Source organism: Vanellus vanellus (genome assembly GCF_965231255.1).
Source record: "Vanellus vanellus genome assembly, chromosome: 1".
NCBI lineage: Eukaryota > Metazoa > Chordata > Aves > Charadriiformes > Charadriidae > Vanellus > Vanellus vanellus.
Genome location: NC_138905.1, coordinates 199787585 through 199803351, shown reverse-complemented (window position 1 = coordinate 199803351; position 15767 = coordinate 199787585). Strand labels below are relative to the sequence as shown.

The window sequence follows — 15767 nt, the reverse complement described above, 5'->3', positions numbered from 1 at the left end:
TTTGCAGGCAGAACCTGATAGTGTATTTAATCTTCCATATCCATTCTTGCAACCCATAAATATTAAACTAGCTTTAAAATGATAGAAAGGGCTTAAGCTTCAGTTTTGCAAGACAACATTCGAATAACTGTGAAGTTAGTCAGAAGATCAAATATGTTTTTATATGCCACTTGAAGTAATCATCCCTCCCCTAAATTAAATAAGTGCTTCTTTCATTCAAAACAAAAATTCCTGCAGCAGGGCAACTTCTCGCTGAGACAAGTTCTGAACTGTCCCTGCGTGTTTAGCTCAGGGGAGGGAGGCCCTCTTTTGACTCGCTCCCACCTGCCATCAGCTTCCCATGATGGTTCCTGCCTGCCCCAATACTGAGGATGCACACACAGAGTCACGCCATCAGCCCTGGAAACCGCTCAGCCCCCCGCTTCGTTTTCAGGCACCGCACAGCTGATGCAACCTGCGGCCATATAAAGGCTCTTTGTTCAGAATCCATACTTTACTTATCTTTGTGGAAACATCTGCCACACAAATTGGAGATTATGGCATTATAGTAAGAAGAAATCCCAAACCTGAGGAGCCTCTTCACTTCTGCTGTTGATTTGTTTCTCCCACCACACTCTCCTGCCCAGGACTACCTGGATCTCCAGTCAGGCAGCTGCAACTGACACATGGCAGCAGAAAGCTCACATTACTGCCTGTTTAACTTTCGGTGTACTTCTTTAATGTTGTAAAACAACTTCTTGGCTGCTTATATTGCACGTTACCAAACAAAACTCCTTGTGGAGGGCGGCCCAGCCGCTCCACCACACAACGCGCTCCTCAGCATCCCTGACAGGCACCAGGCACCTGGCTCCTCTTCCCGCTTCCTCGCCACCCCCCACCCCCAGCCGCCAAACCCGTCTCACGGCGCAGCCATGAAAAAAAAAAACAAAACAAAACAAAAAAACCCAACCCAAACAAACGGCATTTATCCCTGCTTTAGCAAAAGGGTCAAACTTCTGCCGGGGGAGTTCCGCGATTGTTTATGCGGAAGAGGGCTTCCTTCACCAGATTTACTTCAGGCAAGCGGGCGGGCGCTCCCCGGGACTTTCAATCAGGCGCGGCGCGGGCAGCCCCGCGAAGGCCCCGCTGTTAAGGGCGGCCGCGGCACCGCCTCTCTCTTTTCGTCCCCAGCCGCCATTTTGTAGGCATACACGGGGAGGTACGCCGAGCCCCGCTCGCCGGCCTCAGGTGCCTCCGCGGCTCCGGGAAGGCGGCCGAACGGGCGGGTGGGCCGCGCTGGTGGCGGGGCGGGTGGCCGCCGGCTCCGACTGGGGGCGGGCACGGCCTTGCTGGGGCGGGGGGTCTGAGGGAGCGGGGAGGCCGGGGCCTGCAGGCCGCGGTGCGGGGCGGCGGACAGGGCCCGGCCAGTTTGGGCCGGGAGGCCTCTGAGGGATGGATGAAGGGAGGGAGGACGGAAGGAAGGGAGGAAGGCGGCTGCTGAGGCCAGCGGCGGGTGCAGGAACGGAGGAGTGGGGCTCCGCCGAGCCGGCGGCACGTGGCGGCGGATCCGGTCACCCCGCGGCCGCCGGCGGCATGTGGGGGGCGGCCCAGCGCAGGGCGGGCGGCCGGGGCAGCTCCACGGGATAGGCCCCGGAGTGGGACCCGCCGGCCGTGGCGGGACACGGGCCTCGCTAAACATGCGTGGGGGCCGATGTCCCGGCCCGGCCTGCGCGATGTGTGCGCCTTGTGTCGGGTGTGATAGTGGCCGGTGAGTCTGGTAGCGGAGGTCGTGCCTTTCGGATGCCTCCTGAGGAGAAGCTTAGGGACCTGGGCTTACGCGGCCTGGAGCGGAGGTGGCTTTGGGGGGACACCTAACAGCGCCGTCACCAAGAAGACGGATCCTGGTGTTTGACAGGGACACGTGGCAGAATGCGAGACGACTGGTTTAAGTTAAAATAAGAAGGTCAGGCTGGATGTAAAGGAAAATTTTCATCATGAGAATAGCCAGGCCTCAAAACAGGCTGCCTAGGGAGGTTGTGCAGTAGTCTTTCTCCATCCTTGAGGGGTTTCAAGACCTGACTGAACGAAGCCCAGTCTGATCTCGTAGTAAACCTTGCTTTTAAGCAGGAGTTTGAGCTAGGTGACTTGCTAGCATCCATTCTAACCTGAGTTACCCTGTTCTCTAAATACAGTTTTCTGTGAACGTCTAAGCTGATAACACTGCTTGAATTGACCCAGCAATTTGGAAGTGGTGTCATTCTGAATAGGCTTAAAGACTTGATTTTTCTGACACGCCTGAAAATGCCATCAAATTTTTAGTGAATGAACTAGTGGTTCTGAATAATTTGCATTTATATTTTCATTTATTTTTACAGTAATCAGCCAAAATGACGAACACAAAGGGAAAGAGGAGGGGGACCCGTTATATGTTCTCAAGACCATTTCGCAAGCATGGTGAGTATACCTTTTGATAAGAACATTGCATTAGGTTGCTGACCTGTTGGATGTCAACAGTCCCTAAGTAGCATATGTGAAACAATGGCTTGTGTCAAAGGGTATCTGACAACTTGGGCTGAAAACTAAAGAATGATATGCAAATAAGCTCTTGGCTATTAGAGTATGCATTGGTAACAATGCTAATTCTGCCAGTACTTAAAAATTACTTTTGAAGGTGAAGTGAAGAAAATATTTCAACAGTTACACTTACTTAAAATGTACAGTTTGCCTTTTAGCAATGCTGAGGAATAACAGCTGTGTTCAGAATGAAGTAATAAATAGTTGCAATGTCTTTTCACCTTCTGCATTAAGAACGAGATTAAAACTGTAATTTTTTGTGAGTTGGATTTTTTTAAATTGGGAGTGTGTGAAGAGGTAATTAGTGCTTAAAAAATATGTAGTTTCTTAGTTTAATGTTTGTCTGTGTGTGTGAAATTGTGAGCTTCATAAGTATCCAAATTTGTATCTTAACAGGAGTTGTCCCTCTGGCTACCTATATGCGCATCTACAAGAAGGGTGATATAGTTGATATCAAGGTAATTTCTGCAGTGCTATGTAATTAAAAGCCAAAGCAGTCTAATCCTTTACAGCCTCCTGTTTCTTGAGGTAGTCTTTGAGGTAGTCTTTTTTTTTTTTTTTTTTTTTTTTTTTAATTTTGGGCCATATGTGTCAAGACAAGTACCCACTGCTCACTTTTGAAGTGAGCACATTTGAATCAAATGACAGTGCTCCTGAACCAATAGTAATGCTTCAGCATCAAATGCTCTTTTATATGGTTTATATGCGTGTGTGTATATTATATTAGGTTGTGCTCCATTACTGTGTATTCAGCTGAAAAAAGTGAGTGAAAGATGCCATATCTAATATTCTCGTTGCTGTATGGTGCCTACCAGAACTACTTTCATAGGAACCCCAGGTATCATTGTAGTAGATGTTCTGTTTTGCCTGACTTGCACCTGATATTCAGAAGAGCCATAGTTTTTGATGGTGTAGCTGATAGTTAGGTCTGTGTCTCTGTGTCATTGTAGGACTATAGTTAAAATATGTACAGGGATGGTGATTGCAAAGTCACATTAAAACTACAAACCAAGAAATTAACGTTAGGCTATGTCATAGATATTAATATGGGGGGGGAAGTGAAGCAGCGTTTCCTATCATGTGGTATTTTCTGTATTTTCTAGAACTTCCTTTTAAAATCAGCGGTACTTTCAAAATTAACTTTTAGTGAATATGAGAGCCTTTCACCAAGGATTCCTATTTCGTTTGAAATGCAGAGGTTTTGTAACAATAACACAGAAGATGGTGTGTAATTTGCTTGCTTGTTATTTGACTCTTTGGGAACTGCGCTGTTCAGAATTAACACTTCGTGACACACTGGAGCTTCATGATGATTGTCTCTTATTGATTGCTTGCTGAAAGCAAAGTGATCAATCATTTCACCGACGCTGAAAGCAACCAGAATTGTCATAGCAAAATTTGGTAGTCTTCAGATATAAAATGCATGGTTATAAATTGTGATGTACAAATAAGTCCTTGATGATGTTTTGTTTTTTGTCCTCAACTTAAAGGTTACACTTTATTCTTGTTTTACCTCTTAACAGGGTATGGGTACTGTTCAAAAAGGTATGCCCCACAAGTGTTACCATGGCAAGACTGGAAGGGTATATAATGTTACTCAGCACGCTGTGGGCATTATTGTTAACAAGCAGGTTAAGTAAGTAATGACATTTCAGTAAGTAATGACATTTTGTGTGTTTAAACTTTGTGTTTGGGAAAGTTGATCTGTAGTTGCACCCTCCTTTCACTTTGCCAGTTAGACAGTTATTGTCTTGATTGGTCATTCAAGGTGGGTAAAGTGTATATCCTTTTTATAACCCAAGCGAATGGTTCTCATTTGACTTGGATCCTGTCAGAGGAAACAGTTGTTATTTTTCTGAGTAGCACTTTAAGTGACATTACCTTGATCTCTTCTCCGTGGTATTCAGTGACAAGATGCATGAGAATGGTTCAGAGCTGCACTGGGGGATGTTTACACTGGACAAAAGGAAGCATTTCTGTACCGGGAGGGTGGTCAAACACTGAAACGGGCTTCCTAGAGAGGTGATTGCTGCCCTAGGCCTGTCAGCGTTTCGGAGGCATTTGGACAATGCCCTTAATAACATGCTTTAACTTGGTCAGCCCTGAATTGGTCAGGCAGTTGGACTGGATGATCATTGTGGCTCCTTTCCAACAGAAATAGTCTATTCTACCTAATGGGGTTTTTCAGCCAACTTTCATGTTGGTACTGAAGCCCTTTTTAAATATTAATTTGTAGCTATTCAGCTGGATTTTGTACAGTTTAGTCAGAAAAGGACAAGTTGGGTTTTTTCCAGTAACTGGATTGGAGTATGGTGGCAATACAATTCTTTGTATGCTACAAAGTTAAAATTATGTGTTCTCCACAATCTTAATCCTAAATTGTCAGCATGTTGTTATATATTAATAACCTTTCAGTTATATATGTTACGTCTGATTTGCATCTGCAGCAGTGTATTTTGAGTGATTGCCCTTTAAAGGAAAATTACCTGTAATTGAGTTTACAGAGTTACTTATGTAAAGGTCATAAAACTAGCTTTGAAGTAGCCTTTTTTCAAGCGCACTAGAATAAAAACTGATTTCTTCTTTTAGGGGCAAGATTCTTGCCAAGAGAATTAATGTGCGTATTGAGCATATTAAACATTCCAAGAGCAGAGACAGCTTTCTGCAGCGTGTGAAGGAGAATGAAAAGAAGAAAAAGGAAGCAAAAGAAAAAGGCATTTGGGTTCAACTGAAACGTCAGGTAATAATTTTATTGTAGTTGACCCATTGTTGATTCAGTTCACACAAAAACCCACGAGCTAGAACCAAACAAATTGAGTAAAATGTTGTTTTCTTCCAAAATAAGTGTTAAGCTGTAAACAGTTCTTTATGTCTGTCTTTGAAAAACAAAACCAAAAAAACCTCCACCCCACACAAGTGCTGCTTTACAGCATTCTGAAAAATGCAGGTCTCTGGCAGGCTGTGTTGGAGGTGTCTGATGCCACCACCCTCACTTGTGTTCATAATCTTTTTGTGGGATGTTACTTTTTTTTTTTTTTTTGAAAGAGTAGAGTGGCAGCAGCAGTGTGTTTGCATCTGAGCTGTCTGGTATGTTTGGTACCTGAACAGAACTGCACTGTTCCTGGATGGAAACTGTATCCTTGGCTGTGAGCAAGGGGACTGATGCTTCCTGTTCAGTTGCTGATCTGCAGCAGAAGCTCTGGCTAATTTCTAGGATCAGTGTTGTCTTTGGTTTAGTTGAATTTAGCTGCAACAGTTCCTCTTGTAACCCTTTAAGAAAAGAATGAATAACTAGACTTTAGAGAGGCAATAATGGCTGTTGCTTCTGGAACTGCAGGGTACATCATGTGAATTTGGATGAGTAAGTTGCAGAGGGTTAAGTATAAGTTTTTTTCATTCGGCACTGAAAGTCAAACACCCTTTGTAGCAGATCATCTTCTTACTTATATTCTTTGAATCAGATTTTGAAGAGACTAGGAATGGTAAAATTGCTGTAATGTTTATATAATAATGTGTTGAATGGTTGTCAAAATGAATTTTTTGTAAAGTTGCTTTTGAGTTTTAGCAACATGAGTTTTCTTTTTTCTTTTTTTTTCCTGTTTACAGCCTGCTCCACCAAGAGAAGCACACTTTGTGAGAACTAATGGCAAGGATCCAGAGCTGCTGGAGCCAATTCCCTATGAATTCATGGCATAATACATGTTTAAAAAAAAAAAAATTAAAAATCTGGTTTTGGACAAGTGTATGTGATTGTGGTTGATTCCTTTAATTTTTTGGAACAGATGCTTTAGAAAACTTTATTGAAGTTTATTTATTTAGCTTACCTTACGTGATGTTTGGTCATTTAAATCATCTGCAGCTTTTGCTGATCAGTTTAGTCATTTATATAGACCATAAATCCTGGGAGCACTGAAATTTGGTGATGCTTAGTGATGGTCGTGAGGTAATATGAGAGGAAATGGAGTATTTCCCCAGCAAATTAAGAGTATATACCAAAAATTGTACAGTGTCATTTGAAAGCTTAATTTTTTTTGTGGGAAAAGAGATAATGGACTTCACGTCTCATTAATCAAAGGTTTTGGCTAAGGGGCCTCAGATTAATACCAAGGAGTTGTGGAAACTGTTTTTGAAAGCAGCCTCTTGGGAAATGGCTGTGGGCAGATTTTGGTGTTTCACTGTCGTAACCTGCAAAAGCAGGGTTTTTAGAACATCCCCAGGCCAATAAGTGTTCCTAGAAAATAGTAGTAGTTGATAAAAAAGGTTTTAATGCCAAAACTGCCGGCCTGTGTAATTTGATTTTTATCATTTAAATTGGCTGGCATAGCTGAACAGTTGCACTGCATATGTTTATTGCATGTCTGTTGAATCTAAACATCTGCCTGGATGTTCTAATGCATTCCTCTCATCCAGTGATTTTATTGATAATTCACAAAAACCCAAATGCTACCTGCCCAGTGTTTCTTGAATAGAAGAAAATCTTCAGCTGAGTACTTGCTAACTAATGCTATTTTGGTGAGCTTTGTTTGAAACAAACTGCTGAAGGTAACCTGCTTGGTTAGCTTTGAACATCCATATCAAGCCTAAGTGTGTTATGGATATTGGATAAATAGCCTTTTTCCTTTTTAAGTGTGAGGTAAGGCATTGCTTAGCTACCTCAACTAAGTGATGTAAAACTGATGTCTACATGTGGAGAGAGTAAAATACTAAAGATAGTGACCTCAAACAATTTGTAGGTGTTGACTGTGGAAAATTATTGAATTGTGGGACAGCTAGTAGGCTTGGGAGGAAGAAATGGAGAGATGGAGAGGTTTGCATTTTCTTTTAATTCTGAAGTGCCTTAAGCAGAAGTGTCAAACTGTGTACAGTTTGCTTATAAGTTAAGGGATTAATGCCTGTTTGGATTTACCTAACATTCAATTGTGGGGGTTCCCATTCTCATGGAATGTAGTTTTTGGACGTTGAAGTCATTGTCTGGCTTGGCCTGCTGTTTAAGGGTGACAGGCTTTTGGCACTGGCGGTTCAAAGTCGTAGTGAGCAGGCACTGCGTTTGAAGTGTGTCCATGCTCCCGTCTCAAGATGGAGCAGGCTGCCTAGTTGGAATGACTTTGGAAATGCCTTGAAGAAGGTGGAGCAAAGCTTACCCAACAGCAGACTGTTCGTGACACTAGTACTGTATTTTGACACCGTATGTATTGGACATGGAGTGTACCAGTATCACCTGAAGCAAGGTTCATTAATCTTTAGGTTCATCATCATCAAGGTTTGTCATAACTTTCACTGTTGCAGCTTATGCACTTAGCCTTGATGACCAAGTGGGGTTTTGTTGGAGCAGCTAGGTCTGTATACTAAGCTTTAGACCTTTATTAGCTTCTTTGGCTTGTGGATTTCCACACCAATTTAAAATCAGTGTTTGACTCAAGATAAGCATCGTTTTCCATTAGGCTTTGCGTCTGAAGGAGTCAAGTGGGAGGTTTCACTGGGTGCGATCTTTGGTGATGGTATTTTAAATCTTCTTGTGCGTGCTTGTGTAAGTTATTTTGGTTATATTTGTGTTTGTTTTGTTCTTGTCTCTCAAGATTGAAGCAGATTGGCTGTAGCATCATGATGAAATGGTTAATAGTGTAAGTGGTGGTTAGTTCTAAACTTTTGGATTTTGGATTTATTTTCAACAATTTGGAATAATAAGACTAGAGAGCATGCAGTGATCTCATTTAAGAGCTGTGTTTAAGAGGCACTGTGCATTGCAACAGTTTTCAGTTTATTTAGTCTCAGTGTTATTAAGGTCACTATGCCGACGGTAGATGCTCATAAATGCATATTTGGAAGCTGTGTGTGGGCTGGGAGGAGGAGGAGGGAATGCTTTCCTTGGTCAGGATTCCCAGAAGTGACTGAAAATGAAACAGGGTGTGTACGGAAAGAGAATAGCCTTTTTTGGGGTTTTAATGTTTGAAACTAGGACAAATTAACTAAGATTTAACTTGTCTTGGTTTGATAGCTGCTACCTGTTAGTTGCTTTCAGTGTAGTGGTGGTTTTCCTGGTAATCTCAGCTTTGCAGAAGCACAGCTCAGATACTTGCGGATCTCAGTATCTGCAGTTGAAGTTTGCTTCCCATGCATTTAGCTGTCTTGTTTTTGCACAGTCCTGACAAAAGAGGGAGATCTGTGGATTGAGAAAAGTCGGTGAAGAACTGCCTGCCAGGACATCTTCAGTCATGAAACCAGTGTCTAAATTGAAATGCATCATTCTTGATAGAAGAGTTTTAGGTGTACGCAGAACTTGCAGAAGGGGAGTGATTTCGGCAGTTCAGCCTCTCCACCCCTCTGGGCGGAGGAAGCATGTTTCCTTACGGTGTTTGGAGTTGCAAGTTCCTCTCCGACTCGTTCCAGAAGGGGTTTTACACACTAGACCCATAAGCTGTAGCCAGTTCTCCACGGTCCTGTGCTGAGGCTGTGCCTAGCAACCAAAACCTTGCAGCAAGCATGCCAGCTACAGGCTATGTGTTTCCTCTCCCTTCATACCTTGACAGAGTTGAATTTTGTTCATTCCATGGTGCTTTGAATTGTGGAGAACTGTTGTGAAACCTGCAAAGCTATCGGTTTGCTATAATTAGCACACCTCAAGCTAGCAAAATTTAGGAATCCCAAGTTTAAAAGCCGGGTTTGCAGAAGTTCAGTATTACATGTTACCTGCCTTCCAATTTCCTAGCACAGAGACTTCCTTGTCCCACAGCTGGTGGACAGGCTGTCCCTATACACCATGCGGAGGGTGAAATGCTTATGGATTAGCACAAGCCATTACACTTCAGTGTAGTGCTTTGTCTCCATTCCATGGAGCCTAATTAGGAGGTGGGAGCTGAGCTGTCTCCTGCTTAACCAGATTTTACTGCCTTGAACCATTGCAGCTTGTTCCCTGCCAAAATCTCCCGTCTTCTCTTGGAGAAGAAGCAAGGAAGCCTTCTGAGAGGTCAGCCTCATCTTTTTTAAGAGTATCAGGGACAGTGAGATCTAAGGTTTCCTGAGGCAGCATTAGTGCTAATACTGTGTGTGGCCGGAAAGGGTCAATGAAAGGGCTGAGGAGGAGGAACCATGCCCCTGCAAATGGGCTGCAGGCTGAGGACCCCAGGAGGGAGCAGGTGAAGCCTGCAAGCCTGAGGGGTGTAAGGGATGTGAGGACATCTTCAGGCCCATTCCAGGGGGAGAGGCAGGTAAGCAGTTGCCACAAGGACATCCAAACAATTCATGCTTTCATAATCTTCCCCTTGTATGTATCAGATGAGGGAAGAAGCAGTCTTGATGTTCACCCCCTTGTCCTTCCTTCTTAGTGCAATCCTGGACTCGGCATGTTCGTGGCCCTCATGATCGAAAGGATGGCTGTCATCCCAGGCACTGTGCTGGGGTGTCCTGACTGGTCCAGAGGATGCCAAGAGCTCTGCATAGACCTGCCAGAGAATGTGATCCTCCCTATTCCAGCGCAGGCAGACTGGGTCCCCTCCATCCTTGCAAGGTGCAGTGGGTTCTGTAATTCAGGGTGTGTGGTGAAAAGGTGTGGTTAAACCAGGCTCGTTGTCTGGGTAGCGCCTCAGGACTCGGGGGCGTGGGCAGTGTCTCCCACAGTGCAGGGGGCACCCTACTGCTGCAGATGGTCTCCTTGCACGGGAAGAAGGTACCAGCAACCCCTATGATTCTGAGGGTCGTGGTGTGGAAAAGAGATTATGAGCATTTCACGTCCATACATCTACCTCAATGGATGTGTTACCAAGGTCTATATAGGAATCAAGCTGTAGCTGCTGGGATTTACGTAGTCACAACTGTCCTGGCTCAAGCATTGGATAGGGATGTGGCTTCCATCAGCAGCACCCACACAGCTCAAAAACCCAGAAAATACAAAGCTCTGGTTGAAGTTGCCGATTTCTTTTTTCACTATTTGGAGGAAGAGACTTTGGGTCATGGCCCCTGGGCCCTCGGTCACCTTTTTGTTCATGCCCACTCCAAACTGTTTAGCCATTGACCAGCAGGAATTGAGGAGCGTAACGAATAGCTGCAGTTTTGAACATGGGCTTGTGCTCCTCAGAGTTCATAGGAGAGTGGTGAAGCCATTCCGGCTCACAGCAAAGGTGCCTACCAGTGCTCCTCCACATGGAAAAGCTTTCTGCCCACTGCTCCTTATCTCATGGTCCTGCTAATCTTAAGCCCAAAACTTCTAGCTGACTCTACAACGTCAGCAAAGACTCCCAGGGAAACACTGCATTTTGTTTCTTAGAGGAGAAAGGTGCTCCAGAGGCTCTCGGGATGTCCTCCCTGCTGCAGCCACAGGAGTAAGCCTACTCCCTCCCTGAAAAGTACCTGCTGTTGAATGTTACCAGAGCTTGGAATCAGGAGGGTGGGTCAGGCAGCACGAAGGTGTCCCTGGGGCTCCATGTGAATGGGACTGAGTGATGTTGCAGTGTGAAAGGGGATAAACCATAGGGATGGTGGCATGGGCTATCTGTGTGGGATGGGTGAAAGTACAGCCTGCCACTTCCAAGTAGGACCTCCAGCTGAGAAAGGAAAGGCTTCTTGGAGCAGCTTTGAGTCCTGTGCATCCCAGGGATCACTTGACCCACAGAAAAGCACAGCTGATATGAAGCCCCCATGCACGAGGACCCTGAGCCTCAACTGCTTCAACCTACTGAACTGCTCCTGTTGCACCAGAGGAGGTGTTGATGGAGAGACAGCCCATTGCTCCCTGGAAATAAGTTCCTTCATGACATTTCCTACATGGGTTTATGCACTGTCATCTCTGCTGATGGCCATCACTGTTTGCCCTTTGGGGGTGCTCTTAGCAGTGACTGAGGCAAGTTTTTTGGGGGGTGTAGGGGAAGCGGTTGTTTAATACCACTGTTTTCACAGCTCGGTGCTGAGCAATCATCTGCCCGGGAGGTACTCGTTTCAAGGGCATGTTGAATGTACTCCCATAGCTCTTCTGTAAAGAAATGTATAAAAATAGCCTATATTGGCACTGTGTGCAAGGCCAAACACAAGTGATGGTGACAATGGGACCAGATGACAATAGCGTGAACCTCTGGAAACCAAAAGCTTTCAGTGATACGAGAGAAATCTTGTTTACAAAAAGAAAAGGGCTCAGTGGCATGATGGGAAGCAAAGCAAAACATTTAGAGGCAATCAGTTTTTGAGGTTAAGCGTGGCCTTGGTGTTACTTCTTAGGCATTAGAGTAACGCAAATAATCAACAGCAGTTCTTTCACCATGCTTTTCTGCAGGCGCTGCTTTAACTGATGTTAATTAGCATGGCCTTAACTACTGTGAAGTGTGTGTAACCCTGGAGCAGTGTGGAGTCGTCATCAGGTAAAACATTTCTGGGGCACAAGGGGAGAAGATTTAAACAGGGCAGAACATTGCTCTTGGGGGAGGGGGCGAAGGGGTGGCTGGTCCTCCGGCCGCTGCAGGGTGCAGAGCTTGAGCTGTGCCTCTGCTCCCTGCAGGAACTTTGCACCAGTGGGAAGCAGTTCCTCCCCATCCTTGTCCCCACGGTGCTGAGGGTTCACTTCCCACAGGAGCATCTTGGCTCTGGTGGAGCAGAGCTGGCAGCGTTAACTGGTGCCCTTGTTCTGAGTGTTCATGTCACTGGAGGGACTGGGGCTGAGGATGTCTGAAGAAGATGGGGTACCTGGACTCTTTCATGGATGAAGGGAGAAAGTAAGAGGGAGGACGAGGAAAAACATGACCTGTTGTCACTGAGTGCATCTTCTGAGAGCTGTATCAAAGGGAAGGGGGAAGGTGACAGAAAGCAGCACCCCTGCACAGCCCTGCTACTCCTGGGGTTCAGCTTAGCTGCCTGTGGTGGGTGTCCAGGGCCACCTGGGCTGCCCTGGAGCATCAGCCCCGCAGCTCCCGTGATGGTTCCATCCCTGGGTGGCACTGGACTGTGGGACCACAGACCCATCCCGCTCCTTTCGAGTACCAACCCACTGGCATCTTCCATGTTGTTTCCTGCTGGCTTGTGTTATCTCCCTGATAATAATAAAAATAAAGCAGCCCCTGAATGGATTATCTCGTAAATGCTTCCACAAAGCAGCGTGGTGCAGAAGCGGTTTTGCAGGAGTCAGGGCAACGGTTTGCAGAGAGACTGAAGCGTCCACACGGCTGTTTGTGGGCAGGAGGGCTCATTGAAGGGCAGCCCGTGGTGGAGCACCTTTCTTTGCTGGAACTTTCTTTCACTTTGGAACCCCATGGGGCCTGACCCAGACCTCCAGGCACCATGGACCACTCTGGTTTCAGGGCTGGCTGTTGCTTGATCCAGAAGGTGAGATTTTGGTGCTGGCCGTGGGAGGAATGTGTCTGGCTGTGGGAAACAGAATAGTCTGAGAAGAAAGGATAAATCATTTCCCTTCTTTCACGACTCAAGTCCTCCACTGCAGGGAAGAGCCTGTTGCAGTGGTTGGGGCTGGTGTGGGGCGTGGAGGGCACCCCTACCTCCCAAAAAACCCACAGCGAGACTGGGACTGCTGTCTACCTGTCCCCAAACCTGGGCTGCAGGTCACAGCCCCTGCCCGGGCTGTCCCCCGCCCCTCCGGCACCTGCACCCACGGGGGAGAGGGGGTGTGGGGGGGGGGGGTCACCCCACGCCCCGGCGATGGAGAAGGTGGGGAGGAGGAAGGGGCCAGGGCTACAGCCGGGCTGGGGGGGAGGAGTACCACTGGGGGGGGCAAGTGGGTCAGCCAGGGGGCAAGTGGGGGGGGCTGTACGGCCGCGGGGGAGGAGGGGTGCTGCCGGGAGCGGGGGGGGGGGGAGGGGGCGGTACGGCCGGGGAGGGATGGTACAACCCCGAGGGGGCGGTACGGCCCACGGCGCTGCCGGCGGAGCCTTTAAAAGCCGCCGGCGGGCGCCCTCGGTTGGGTGCTGCGAGCCGAGCCGAGCCGAGCTGAACGGAGGCGAAAGGAGCCGAGCCCAGCGGAGCAGAGCCATCCGGCCGCCGGGCCCCCCCGTCCCATGCGCCTGCCGAGCATGTCCCAGCCCTTCCTGCTGGCGCCCATCGCCGAGTGCCCCCCGGCCCCCCCCGGCGCCCAGGTCCGCCTGGCAGTGCTGGGCGCCCGCGACGTCGGCAAGAGCGGTGAGTGCGGGGGAGGCGCGGGGCCGTCCGTCCGTCCGTCCCTTCCCTTGTCTGTCTGTCCGTCCGTCCGTCCCGCCTAACGCGGCCGCTCTGTGTTTCAGCGATGATCGTGCGGTTCCTGACGAAGCGGTTCATCGGGGACTATGAGCCCAACACAGGTGAGGCAGTGGTGGGGGGTGGCGGGGGACTTCGGGGACCCCCTCCCCGCGGCTTGTGGCTGACGGGTCTCTGCTCCCCAGGCAACCTCTACTCCAGGCTGGTCCATCTGGAGGGGGACCACGTTGCCGTGCAGATCCAAGACACGCCGGGGTGCATCCAGGTAAGGGAGATGCGTCGGATCGATGGGTTCTTCTCTGGCACTTAAAGGCTGAGCTTCGGGGCCCCAGGTTCCTACAGGGCCAGGCTTAGTCTCCCAAGACAGAGTTCGGGCTTCCCTTCGGACCTGTTTAACCGTGCTATCTGTGATACATAGGTTTCCTGCTTTCATGACCCGATGCCAAATTTGTGCTCTCTGTGGTACCGCAGGTGCAGGAAGACTGCGTGCAGGTGCCGGACTCCCTGTCCAGGTGTGTGAAGTGGGCAGAGGGCTTCCTCCTGGTCTACTCCATCACAGACTACAGCAGCTACCAGTCAGTCCGACCTCTCTACCAGTACATACGCAAGGTCCACCCAGATGCCAGGACACCCGTCATTATCGTGGGGAACAAAGCAGACCTCCTCCACGCCAGACAAGTGCAGGCGAAAGAGGGACTACAGCTGGCAAATGAACTGGGCAGCCTGTTCTTGGAGATCTCCACCAGTGACGACTCCCAAGGCGTCTGCGATGTTTTCCAGTATCTTTGTAAGGAGGTCAGCAAACTACAGCACGCCGGCAGCACGGACAGGAGGCGGTCGTCCATCATCCCTCGGCCAAAATCTCCCAACATGCAAGATCTAAAGAGACGTTTCAAACAGGCTTTGTCTTCCAAAGTCAAATAACGCCCCCTGATGAGATCCTCTGTGACTCAATAGACTTTATTTTTGTAAACCAGTTAATAAAAATCTTTATTTTTGTACTAATGCCAGCAGTATGGATGTAAGTATGTCGAAGCTTGCTATTTCCTTGCCATTCTCTCTTGTTTGACTGGTTGAGTTATTTTTATATAAAAAAAAAATGCTGCATAGCAACTAAACAGAGGTAGTTGGAGAAGGGTTTTTTGCCAGGAGGTTTTGATTCTGTTTCTGTTTTGGGCTGGGATTTGCTGTTTTACACTGCTCAAATGGCTTTTTGGGGGGCCTCAGTTTCCTGTTTGTAAAATGGGAGTGATGATGATGTAACATTCACCTGCCTTCATAAAAAGCTTGGAAAGCCTTTGATGGAAAGCTTTATGTGGAGAGAGGAGAAAAAAAAAAAAAAAAGCTGTATTAAACATGAAAATATAAAACTGTCTGTAAGAATTCTGATTATAATAGGATTGCTTTCCTCCCTCCAAACTGCTGTTTTGCTCGCACCCGTAACTGCCTGAATGGTGATAAGCTGTTAGGAGGGAGTTCCAGTTTCTGATGTGCTTTAGAGAGCTATCCCACAGAACAATCTTTTGAGCCCCAAGCGTTTAACAGGAGGGTTGAGTTTCTCCTACAGATTACCATGGGACAAAGTGCTGAGCAATCCGCAGCAGAGGAGTGTGTGGGATGGCTGTTGCTTTCTCTGGAGATGTGTGATAGGAACGACTGATGCGTAGGTTCCCTTAACGGAAAATAGCTATATTTAAAAGGAATCTCATCTTTATCTTCCCTGGGGCAATTTTGTAGCCATTGGAAACAGGTCAGACTTTTTACTCTTATTTCACATAAGCTCTAAACCATACTAGGATGATTTTTATTAACTGTTTGCTGGATGCCTGAGCATGGAATGTCAGTTTTGCACTTCAAATATGCCTCTGAAGTATGTGCACGGCACTAGTAAAAAATAAAGCTCTGCTCCATGCTGAGTAGAAAGTGTGGAAGTGGAGTATTCTGTACAGGGCGAAACTTGCTGTCCTCCCTCAGGCGCAATTCCAGTAAGGTTTTTTCTTTTTTTTTTTTTTTTTTTTAAATCACAAAGATTAAGTCCAAAGACTGTTTCT

The 15767-nt window shown here is 47.1% G+C and overlaps 2 protein-coding genes across 3 annotated transcripts; both read left to right on the top strand.

The window, feature by feature from the left end:
• Window positions 1-1139: 1139 nt before the first annotated feature.
• Window positions 1140-6298, top strand: RPL21 (ribosomal protein L21). Of its 2 annotated transcripts, none has more exons than XM_082482716.1 (6): window positions 1140-1227; window positions 2355-2433; window positions 2950-3011; window positions 4077-4189; window positions 5143-5293; window positions 6160-6298. In XM_082482716.1, exons 2-6 carry the CDS (start codon window positions 2367-2369, stop codon window positions 6247-6249), a joined length of 483 nt encoding a protein of 160 aa, XP_082338842.1. In that variant the 5' UTR covers window positions 1140-1227; window positions 2355-2366; the 3' UTR covers window positions 6250-6298. The 2 variants fall into 2 exon arrangements, with proteins under 2 accessions (XP_082338842.1, XP_082338843.1); XM_082482717.1 differs by having other exon boundaries at window positions 1158-1198.
• Window positions 6299-13541: 7243 nt separating this feature from the next.
• Window positions 13542-14985, top strand: RASL11A (RAS like family 11 member A; the record flags this gene model as incomplete). Its single annotated transcript, XM_082497749.1, has 4 exons — window positions 13542-13662; window positions 13764-13820; window positions 13902-13981; window positions 14188-14985. The coding sequence occupies 4 exons, from the start codon at window positions 13542-13544 to the stop codon at window positions 14638-14640; spliced, it is 711 nt and encodes a 236-aa protein (XP_082353875.1). The 3' UTR covers window positions 14641-14985.
• Between the last annotated feature and the right edge of the window lie 782 nt (window positions 14986-15767).

Coding starts and splice junctions, on each gene's coding strand:
- RPL21 (XM_082482716.1), top strand. CDS start 2,367: ATGACGAACACAAAGGGAAAGAGGAGGGGGACCCGTTATATGTTCTCA. Junction 2,434..2,949: donor AAGACCATTTCGCAAGCATG/GTGAGTATACCT, acceptor GTATCTTAACAG/GAGTTGTCCCTCTGGCTACC. Junction 3,012..4,076: donor GTGATATAGTTGATATCAAG/GTAATTTCTGCA, acceptor ACCTCTTAACAG/GGTATGGGTACTGTTCAAAA.